This window comes from Octopus bimaculoides, chromosome 2, assembly GCF_046866305.1.
Source record: "Octopus bimaculoides isolate indiv1 chromosome 2, ASM4686630v1, whole genome shotgun sequence".
Classification (NCBI taxonomy): Eukaryota; Metazoa; Mollusca; class Cephalopoda; order Octopoda; family Octopodidae; genus Octopus; species Octopus bimaculoides.
In genome coordinates, this window is record NC_142929.1 from 100,329,940 (window position 1) to 100,342,342 (window position 12,403).

General features: G+C 33.1%; 1 protein-coding gene across 50 annotated transcripts in view; it reads right to left on the minus strand.

The window, feature by feature from the left end:
- The window catches only part of LOC106868181 (disco-interacting protein 2 homolog C), a 264,069-nt gene that overhangs the window by 77,264 nt on the left and 174,402 nt on the right, over positions 1-12,403 (minus strand). For all 50 annotated transcript variants that reach the window (XM_089347270.1, XM_089347285.1, XM_089347284.1 and 47 more), the window contains one exon: positions 5,548-5,694. In XM_089347270.1, the coding sequence (XP_089203396.1) occupies positions 5,548-5,694 (147 nt within the window). The remainder of the gene's footprint in view (positions 1-5,547; positions 5,695-12,403) is intronic.

Consider the following 12,403-nt stretch of genomic DNA (forward strand, 5'->3'; position numbering starts at 1 on the left):
ATTACCATTGTAGTTCTAACTAATTTTGCAAATCAATTATAAGATAGCAACTTCCATATTTACCAGCAGATTATTAAAGCTTCTCTGAAAAGTGGAATCATATAAACTTAACGTTTTATGAAATTAATGAGTATCATAAAAATATAATTCTGACCATAATTTTTTAATAATATATGAATTATATAACTTAAACCTTAAAGAAAGTGGAGAATAAAACCACAACTATGATAGGAAAACAAGAATAGGAATATTGGCATGTCAGTGACAGTTTCAAATTTCGTATTTTGAACAACAATTTATCTTTTTTGAGAAGAACCTGCATAATACATATTTTCCTTCTAATGACACACTGAACTTTCTCCTAACATAATTCTTACAATAATATTTGTTAACTGTTGTGGTTAAATCTGCACAAAATAAATGATCTGCAAGGAAGTGCAAACACTAAACCTTAAACAGCAATTCATAATCCTTTTGAAAATCAATGAATTTATAGATTCATAATGAGGAAAACAGTCTGGATTTGACGATATTTTGACAAAATAAAAATAACTATAAATATGGAATAGTATATGGAAGGGAGGATATTTAAAAATACTGACATTGAGACATAGCAGAATGAATAATATGATATATTCTCAACTTATAGTTAATGAGTTAATATCTTGTTACCGACACAGATGTAAATCCTTAGGAACGGGACTGAATTCTTGTCATATCTACTTTAGCAAAAACTTATGAACCATAATGGCACTCATTCCACAAATACAGGAATAACAGGAAATTATGATGTAACAAAGTGGTTTTGTTGATGTGAGATCAAATCCTATTAAAGTCATCTTAATCTTTAACTGATGAAAAGAATGAATGTCAGATCATTAAAATAACAAGACAAAACAAAATCTCCTAAAAATCTACCTTAATTATTACAAGCATACAACATTACTTTTTCAAGTATAAATGTAAATGTAATTTTATAAATTAAACTTCATGAGCTAACAAAATATCTCACATTTTCTTATATGAATTACCTTTAAAGACCCTCACCACTAAATAAAATAGGATGCAAATGAAAAGTAAAAGAAATTAGAGAATCAAAGAAAAAAAATTATAATAATTCTAGATACACAAAAAATTCTATAAAAGCATGAGTTGACAATTACAATGAATAACAATATTTAGTGATTACACTAAAAATTAGGAGAAAGAAGACATCTTTAAAATTTAGTTAGAGAAGACCAGAAAGAAACCCTCTGTAATGTCAAACATTAGCAGCGAAAATCCATTTTAAAACTATTTTTCAGTCATTATTATCTTTTATCTACCTGCATTATATTTTGGGCAATTAACTTTCTCTTTTTAATCAGAATTACAGGATGGTGCTATTTCTATATGAAAACTTATTTAGTTTGTGTTAAAGATAAGGAGTACAAAGTACTGTCAAACTGAAGACATCCAACTAAGTTTGTATTGATATCTCCACTCTAAGAAATATTCTCACTAGCTTGCAGTTTTAACCTCACAACATTGTTTTATGTTTCCAGCATTTGTCACAAATTTCATTCCAGCAAGCATGCCTGCATGCACTTAAAGGTCATATCTTAAAATACAAAATATACAAGCTCTAAATTTCAAAATGTACTTTTTCACAGATGTGGAATTAGTAATGATCCTATGTCAAGCAGCTAATACTATATCAAACACACACACCAATGTTTCATCTTTCAAAAGCAAAGAATCAAAGAAAAGTAGAACAAGTGAAAGTTGAAGATGTTGAGTATTTTTCTGTGTAATGATCTCACAATTCTACCAGCCCACCATACTAGAAATTATTCAAACTATAACCATTAAAGTTTATATGTTAAACACAACAAACTTATACTCTATACTAGTGGTTCCCAACCTATTGTAGCTCAATCCTAACACCTTCCCAAATGGCATTTTACAAACAGCTTTCCCAAATTGTTTGGAAAAAAGAAAAGTAGATTACTTTACTGAAACAGAAGCTAGTTTTATTTAGTGGTTTATTATCCATATTTTCTTACACCATCAATCTGGCATGTGCTATTTTTTAAAAGATGTTTTTGTGGGTACCATCAACCCACAGAAATATTTATGGAAATTACTAAAGGACATAAGGACTTGCATAACAAAAATGTACTGAGACGTGGCTCATCTGTCATGGTTCTGCTCATGGATAACACAATGTCCAATTCATATTTTAACTCCCCAATGATATTTTACCTGCTTTGAATATTTTAATTCTAAGTAAAATCCTGATCTATAATGTCTCCATAGCATTTGACATCCACCTTGGGAGTCCACATCATCCCCGAAAGAGTGCTAGTTAGGTTAAGAACCACTGCTCTATATCATCTTGACATGTATCAAGATGTGACAGGAACTTTCCCAAGAAGCCATATCCATTATCTCATCATAACCCCTTTAATCAGAAAAAACATTGAATGTCACAACTAATCAGACTCTATCCATATAAAATTGATATTTTAAGACAAATCCTTATCAGTATATGTAAAGGGTAATCATATTTTTATTATGCTGAATCAATGGGTAGCAAACAAAGTGTGATCCCATTGAGGCAGGATGCAGAGGGTTTACAGGACAGTCTCTCTGCTGAGCCTACATATGAAGCATCACAGGGGCCAGTGAATTAAAAGTCACTTCAAGTTTACTTCAAAGTGGCTGTGGATCAAGAGGTGTGAGCCCTAGAAGGAGTAGTGTAACCTGGGGTAGTGTTAACTGGACATAAGCTGGAGCTTAATCAATTTTGGTTAGGTAACTTGTGTGAAGGTATCTGATTTTGAAACACCCAAAGTACCCAGTAACTCCAGGAAACATCACTAGTGTGGTGTCCAGGTGCATTACAAGATGTATGCTAACTTACTGGAAATAACTATCATTTTTCAATGAGAGGTTATTCTTCCAAATATTTGTTATGTCAAGCATGAACAAAGCATATGCACTTTCAGACATATGGCAACTAAACCATACCCTCATTTCTGCAAATATTTTTTCTTTTTTTTTTTTTCAAAGTTATTTAATTGAAATTCTTCTGAGTATATAGTTGAGTATTATTATTTTTTTCAACTTTTATACACAGCAGAGACTGATTTTTAAAAAAAATTTTACAATTTAGTCAGAGATTGATTACTCTACATGGTCATCCAACCTGCTAGAAACAGAACCAAATCTCTCTCAAATTACATACTACTGTAGTAGCTCTGAATTTTTTTAATGTGGACTGGAGATCAAACCACAAATTACTGGTGCACTTTATATGTCAAGTTAAAAAGGAATGATACATCAAAAATTTAGAAAAACATAAAAAAAATATTGTTTGCCTTGTATTAGCAATCATGTTTCATTGGACTACAGCAATGCTGGGGCAATGCCTTGAAGGGTTTTAGTTGAACAAATAAAACCCAATAATTATGTTTGTTGAAAGCCTGATACTTATTCTATTTTGTTGAACTGCTAAGTTATGGGGATACAACTAAACTGTCTTTGATCATATATATATCCTATGGTGAAACCAATTTGGCACTTTAATATTGCTGGCAAATGATTCCCAGTTAATTTCATTCTGAGAAAGTTGCTTGCTAAATTACCATCATCCTACATTATTACTGTTTCATTCTAAAATAGTATGCAGAGATCTTCCTTGTTTTGAAAAAGTAAATAATAATAAAAAAAAGTATCATCTCTATCATATGATACAAATCTATGGCTCCCAGTTGTAAAATCAGACCATTAAAGAAAAGACCTAGCTTAATAATAGGTGTTTTTTTTTTTAAAGAAGTTATAGTTATAAAATATGAAGAAAACGATCAGGTGAAACGAGAATTTTCTGGTAAAAAATTGAGTAGAGGAATGTGATGAATTACAAAATAGTTATATATTTGTATGTGTATTTATCTATATACTAGCTCCTATTTTGGAATTTTTATATCTGAGCTAATATTTGTCTTACTGCTAGTAGAAGAAAAGTGCATGAAAGAATGCTTACAGCTTTGAAAGTGAAAAGGAATAACATGGTTAAGAAGTACAGTTCTATATTTATGAGATGAGGAATTATGTACATTATTTACATTTGACGGATAGTTGTCCTCATCTTGTTTGTTGTTAACACAGCGTTTCGGCTGATATACCCTCCAGCCTTCATCAGGTGTCTTGGGGAAATTTCGAACCTGGGTTCTCATACCTAAGGTATTTTTCAATGTTATTATTATTATTCAGATCACTGCCTGGAATTAAACACGGAACCCTGGAGTTAGTAGCCCGTGCTCTTAACCACTATGCCACATGGCATAGTGGTTAAGAGCGCGGGCTACTAACCCCAAGATTCTGAGTTTAATTCCAGGCAGTGATCTGAATAATAATAATAATAATAATAACAATAACAATGACAACAACAACATAAAAAAATACCTTAGGAATGAGAACCCAGGTTCAAAATTTCCCCAAGACACCTGATGAAGGCTGGAGGGTATATCAGCCAAAACGCTGTGTTAACAACAAACAAGATGAGGACAAATATCCATCAATTGTAAATAATGTATGGTAAGAAGTAGTTCAAAGCCATTTTAGTCACTGAATAAACTACAAAACCAGTATCTGAGAAAATACGATGGTAGCAATTATTTGCTAGCCTACATAAAACCTAGTTTGAAATTGAGAAACCAACTAGATTGCCATTGCAAATGAAGATCATTAAGTATATTAGTTAATTTTCACAGCCCGCCTCCCACTGTCTCTTCAAATATGGTTCAATATGCAAACCACTTTAAAGTTAATAAAGTAAGGAAAACTATTTTTACATAAACTGAGAAACAGTGATTCATGTTAATGTAAAATTTAAGAAATGTATAAATGCTATTGCAATAAAATTTGCACAAGTAAGTCTTCTTGGTCACATGGAATATACAAAGTGGCTAAATTCTGGATTAACTTATAATCTTATATATATTTCTTTACCAAATAATAAAATATCTTGTCACAGTTAATGAAATTTAGAAAAATTAAACTGAAGTAAGTTTCACTAGACAACAGCAACAACTGAAGCATTGAAATGAGTTTTGATGGGAAGAAGTAACAGAATTAGTAAATAATATGCTAGCTACTTTCAAAACAAATATCTCAGATAAACTTTTGACACTCTTTTAGTATTAAGAATTTAATAAAATGCATTTTGTAACTCCTCTAATTTACAACTAATGAGAGGGAAAAGATTGCAGATTCTATGTAAGAAGAATGGTATGAAAGTAGACTGTTCTCTCATGTGCAAACATTGCCATACAAATCAAGCCATATCAAAGCAGGAAAAAATTAATAGTAATTGATAAATATTGTTTAGGAAGGCACAAATACAACATGAACAATTTTCAACTTAAAATATAAAACTGGAGAGTTTCAAACAGCACAGAAAGTATATTTTATATTGTGAAAGATACAAAATTCTAGAGAGAGAAAGAAAAAGGAAAAGAGCAAGATGAACATAACAATGGAAATATTCTAAAAGAAACTCACCTGGCTCTTCTTCAAAAGTGGAAAGTTGAGTAGACCCAACTCTGATCGAAGATGCATGTGCTTGACCATAACGGTTAACTCTGTCGGCCCCACGCATACTTTTGGAGGCATTGCTTGTCACATCTGGTGGTTGGGAGTAATGCTGAGCTGTATGAATGAGAAACAATAAGAAAATAAGAAATGGATAATAAAAAATATAACAACAATAATAGATTTAAGGATTGACACACTGGTTCAATCTATGCTGATAATACAAACTAAGCAGTCTTCTTTTGTGCTGATCGTTCGTTTAACATCCGCTTGTCTATAAAAACAAGAATTAGCTTTATTAAATATTTTAAGATATTTTTTCCTTGTAGTGGTGGTTATTGTTGTTGTTTAGCACTTTGGCATTTTGGACAAGTGCCTTCTCCTATAGTTGTGGCCTGACCAATGCCTTCCTTGTGAATGAAACTGATAGAAACTGTGGAGAGATCTGTCATACACGTGTGTGTCTATGCATTTATCATCCATCAAGTCTGTCTTTACATCAACATCATTTGAAAAAGGATACTCAGTGTTTAAGACCTGTAGCGTATCAGTCCTGTAAATAGTAACTGATAAATTCCAAACTTAAAAAAGTAGGTAATGGAATTGTTATGATCAACTAAAACCATGCTGTACATCAGCATGGCCACAGGCCAAAGACTGAAACAAAATATTCACAAACACAAGGTATTCTAACACCATTTTTACCTTTGAAATGCCTGTATACTTCAGTAAGTAGATGAAATTGAGGTACTTGGGTGTTTCTCTAGGCTTCGTCAGAGATTTTAGAAAGTACATAAGGTTAAGATATAGATATAAACACACACACACATATATATACAAACTCAATTTCATCTACTAATTACTTCAGTCCACTGGAGGGATAAAGGTAGAATGAGGTATTTTTGCCTCTTGGCTGAAACAGTTGAAAGGTATTATCCCAATTTCTATTGCTATATGTTATATTTTAATAATTACTGATATCTTATATTTTATATATGTAAGGCATAATATGTCATACATGTATGTATATTGTTATAATTGTCCTTTTAGTAAATAAATAAACTGACATAATATGTCTATAAGTTGATGAACACCACCTATTAATTCCGTCCATTTTCTTATTGCTCTATATATATGTACATATATGTGTGTGTGTATGTATGTATATATATATATATATATATATATATATATATATATATATATATATATGTGTATGTATGTATGTATGTATGTATGTATGTATGTATGTATATCTATCTATCTATCATCATCATCATTTAATGTCCGTTTTCCATGCTAGCATGGGTTGGACAGTTCAACCGGGGTCTGGGAAGCCAGGAGGCTGCACCAGGCTCCTGTCTGATCTGGCAGTGTTTCTACAGCTGGATGCTCTTCCTAATGCCAACCATTCCATGAGTGTGTGAGTGCTTTTTACGTGCCGTATATATATATATATATATATATATATATATAAACAATGAATTAAATAGAGAGATTCAACTGACAATCCAATAATTTATTTATATGAAAATAAATATAAGATAACATTAAAAAATCATTAAAAAAGCCAAAAGAACCAACAATTTGTTTCAACTTATATACATTATTCAATTTGTGAAAGGATGGCTGGATTGTAAAAAACTCTTTTTTACAATCCAGCCATCCTTTCACACAGAATTTCATCTGTCTTTAAACCAAAGCTTGGATGAGACTTATAAGTGGATTGAATTGTTTATAAATCAAATAATGTGTATAAGTCGAAAGAAATTGTTGGCTCTTTTAGTTTTTTAATAATTGTTTATATTATCTTATATTATCTTATATTATATTATATTCATAGTATATTATGTTATAATATAAATAAATTATTGAATTGTCAATTGAATCTCTATTTAATTTGTTTATAATTTGCATTATACCCATATTTGTGTGGTATCCAACTGACGTACCATATATATATATATATATATATATATGTATATACACACACACACACACACATACACATATATATATCCTCATCATCATCATTCAATGTCCGCTGTCTATGCAGGCATGGGCTGGATGGTTTGACCATGGCTGGCAAGCTGGAAGGCTACACCAGACTTCAGTCTGATTTGGCATGGTTTCTATGGTTGGATGCCCTTCCTAACACCAACTACTCTGAGAGTGTAATGGATGTAAAACGCGCCACTGGCACGGGTGCCATTTGCATGACACCGGTATCTGCCATGACTGCGATTTTGCTCAGCTTGATGGGTCTTCTCAAGCACGACATAATGCCAAAGGTCTCAGTCATTGCCTCTGTGAGGCTCAAAGTTCAAAGATCATGCTCACCACCTCATCCCATATCTCCCTGAGTCTACCTCTACCCCAGGTTTCCACCACAGTTAGAGATCGGGACTCCTTTACACAGCTGTCCTTGTCCATATGTATCACATGACTGTACCAGCGTAGTTGTCTCTCTTGCACACCACATCAGATGCCTCTTATGCCTAATTTTTCTCTGTTGAACATGCACACTGACACTGCACATCCAGCAAACCATACTGGCTTCATTTCTTTCAAGCCTACACATGTCCTTGGTTGTCACAGCCCATGTTTCATTATTATCACCATAGCTGTTCACACAGGCATCATACAATCTGCCATTCACTCTGAGAGATAGGCCCTTTGTTGTCAACAGAAGTAGGAGCTCTCCGAACTTTGCCCAGCCTAATCTTATTCTCATAGCTACACTCTCAGAGCATCCACCTCCACTACTAATTTGGCCACCTAGATAACAGTAGCTATATAGAAAGACACAGAGAGTGAGCCATGTAAAATTCTAGTCAAGAGAAATCATAAACATCAATACAGTTAATTTGTACAACCATTTTCCAATTACGAGTAGATTTCAAAACTATGAGTGAGATTTGACAGATCCATTGCCAGTGTGACACAGCACCAAGTTGTTCAGGTAGCTACCTGGACAACCTATGGTTGCTTTATCAGAGATGAACTGAAAGTTACACAACAACATTTGAAATATCACTAATAAAATGCGTGTGTGAGTGTGTGTAAATATGTATGTATTGTTGCAAATATGTTGCTTTAATTCCAGTCCCACTGCATAGCCCCTTGGGCAAATGTCTTCTAAAATTGCCCAGGGCCAACCAAAGACTTTTGAATGGATTTGACAGATGGAACCTGAAAGAAGTTCGTGTGTGTGCAGATGTATGTGCATGTTTGTTCTTTATGCTGACATTGTGCACCAACTGTAAATAAGCATTGCCAGGCATGTTTTCCTTGAACACACACCTGGTGATATTATCTTGCTTGGAAACATGAGAGTTGGTAACAAGATGGCCATAGTGTCTTGCTGTAGCGGAGGTACAAGGTGAGAGAGAGGTGGAAAGAGAGGAGAGAGAGAGAGAGAGACCAGGAATGAAGACAGAAACAGGTGCACTGCTGCAAAGGAAATACATGGTTAACCAGCCTGAGGGGAAGTGCAGGAGAAGGAGAAAGAGAGAGTGGGAAACAGCAGGATAAAGATGGTGGCTCACAAGGGACAGGGATCAGAATATAAATGGGATGGTTGAGTAAAGGAGGAGAGAGATATAGATGGTGGCAAGTGCTTGGGCATACCCTTGAGGTTTGAATGCCATAATATAAGTGGTAGGATACTGCGAAGGAAGCATGATTAAAGAGTACAGAGGGGGAGGTGGCGAAAACCTGGGTATATATAGAGTTGGGGGAGGTACTGGATAACAATGATACAGAGGAACAGGGCTGTGAAGACAGGATTGGGGAGTGAGAGCTAGGCATAATGTATGACAGGAGGAAATGTGAAGAAGAGATATAGATTGGTTTGTTGGGATAAGGTGTGTAAAAAGTTTTCTTAAGTGTGGGTGGAACATACATGTATGTATATATATATATATATATATTGCTTTTATTATGCCATTTGTGTGTGAAGTAGAGTAATGACACATAATCAGAAAACTTTTTCAATTCTTGCAAATGCCCTTTGTAAATGCATAGAAGTAATGGAAAAATGCCTTATTTTACTCTCATAATCTTAGCCTTTGTATTTAAAAATATAAATATATATATCACTAATATCTATCGCTTAGGATCTGTGATAGTGTTTTTGTGCAATAAAAGTTTCTATAATTTCCCAAGGAAATATATTAGAAAGATAACGAACTACAAATTGTGTAAATTACAATTCTCATTAATATATTTAATTTCAATACTACTAAATACTAATACTAATGCTTCAACTGTCAGTTGGCACTTTATAACCGGTTGTTTATACTGTCTGTCTTAATGCCAACTATTTAGCAGTGTTTAGAAATCAAAGTGAATAGCTGGGAATATTAGTGATTGAAGTAAATAATAAAGGTAATTCTCAAATATAAATTCATTTATTAATGAGGGAAGAAACAATATAGATTATTTATAGTTTTAATAGTTATCCCTTGAGACAAACAATGAATGATGAATAGGTAAATAGAAACACTAACCTGATGCAACATTCACATGCAAGGATATGTAGAGGCCGGTGCATGAAGGTAGTATTTTAGAAGTTTTTGTAAATTTATAATACCTTTAGGTAATCCACATATTTCTGACGGAAGGTAAAATGTTTTCCATTCTCGGCTAGTGTATGTTATTCATCTCACTAAACATACTGAACAGCATTAGTGAAAGATGCTCAAATGTTTCTGTACTTTTCAGTTTGTTATTCCAGTTTTGTAAAGTTGATGGACAACTGGACAGGTAAATCAATATTAGTAGTGTTGCAGTAATCAGCAGCTGAGTTCTATTGCAGAGGGACTGCTACACACAAAACATAGTCATTCATAACATATAGTGAGTAGGTGGTTCATATCTTGATTTATCAGAACCACCACCCCAGATCCAATATTTTTCATGTTATAAATAATCCACAGATTTATTTGTAAATAATTGTTAGGTACACTATCAACGTTTTTGCACTAATTATGGAAGAATAAGTTTATTATTAGCAACTATAAGTAATAAATCCTTTGAGTAATCAATATGATAGACACTCAATTTTTATACCAAGTTACAATGTTATTTGCTAGGAATTAAAACATATACTAGAATACTGAACATTTTGGGACCATACAGTTTTCTAGTTTTTACTTAATTTTTACTAAATGTTATATCTACCAAAGACATGTCGCATTTTCTCAGCATTGAAAACTTTGGCAAAAGCATTGTTGGTGTCCTTAACATCAGTAAAGCTTTTAAAGATCATGTCTAGCATGAGAACCTTTATAGTTAAGTGTGTGTTCCTTCTGCTCCTAACCTCATGGGTTTGACACTTTTCTAAAATCAAAAGTTTCCTGTCAAACCAGTGAAATTTAATGAGCATTGATGGTCCTCCCTTCTATCAACACTGATACACTTCATGATTCAAGGCAGCACTCACTCTTCATTCTATGCATTACTTACTTGTTATTACCTGTAACTCCCAGAGTTTCCTCTGTAAATATTACCACTCATTTCTCCTTATGGTTCCTTATATCATTACATAATGTAGATATCTCACTTCATGCATACACTGCTTCCATAAATAGAGAGTTCAAACATATCCTCCAATGGAAATATGACCCCTAATCTCTTCAACAACATACAAGCAATTGCTATAAATATCAAGGAAACAGTCTTGCACTACACCTCCCTGAACACAAACCAGAACCTCTGAAAGTTGCTACATATATTTATTAAGTCTCACTATCTGATGATTTTTCATGATGACCTCACATAACAATGGCAAATCTGCATCTCAAAGATTAGGTTCCTTTTTGACAGAAATAACACACACACACACACGCACATTAGCTGACTTTCTACAAAATTGTGCCCAGTTAACATATTCCAAACTTCATTTGGCTAATTTTCAAAGATTCATTTGCCAACATGCTATTTCTTTTCTCTACTCTTCCTCCCATTTCTTTAAGTTCCACTGTGCTAATAAATTGCATACCTACTTCACAACCTGCTCAAAGCATTTGTCTCTTCTCATCATCATCCCTACTTCCTTATCTCCAAAGCTTGCAAACATTCTCCATCTTGTAGCTCCTGCATACAACTGTATCCCTCTGAAATAACTTTTCTGCCAGGTGTTGACCTGCAGTGTCAATTATATAGATTTCTTCAATCTGCAAGGACCTACACAGTTTAGTAAGTGTGAAACCTATCTAAACTCATTAAGCCATGCTTTATCATTCTCTTTCAAATTTAATATATTTCAAATTATTGAAACAATCCTTTGTAATCATCTATAACACTTTGAGGCTCTCTCTCATTTCCATTCTGAAAACTAGATTTGCCAATGACCTACCTTCTGTTAAGATATACAAACAGATAAGGCAATAGTTCGAGAACTATTGCAATGTTAAGACAAATGAGATAGGCCACTTTACTTCAGTCAGTCCTTTTGGCCAGTGTGAGGTTTACAACATCACTAAACTTATAAAGTCATAGGGTAGATGAAAAATTGAAAGAGTGTAAAATGAAGTGAATTAAATCAAAACAATTCTTTAGAAATTGATTCCATGATTGTTATGACCATGATCTGACATTTGGTTACAGTTTACTTTGTAGCCTGAACTTGGCCATTTTTGCCTTCAACAACATTTTTGTATTTTTGATAATGATTTCTAAAGGAAAATAATAACCAAATGCAACGATCAGAATAACTAATAGACATAGTATCTTGGTATCTATAATTGTACAAACAAATTTTCTAATATCAACAAACTATATCCATACCAATAATTTGATATTTGATAACAGTTAAAAGCCA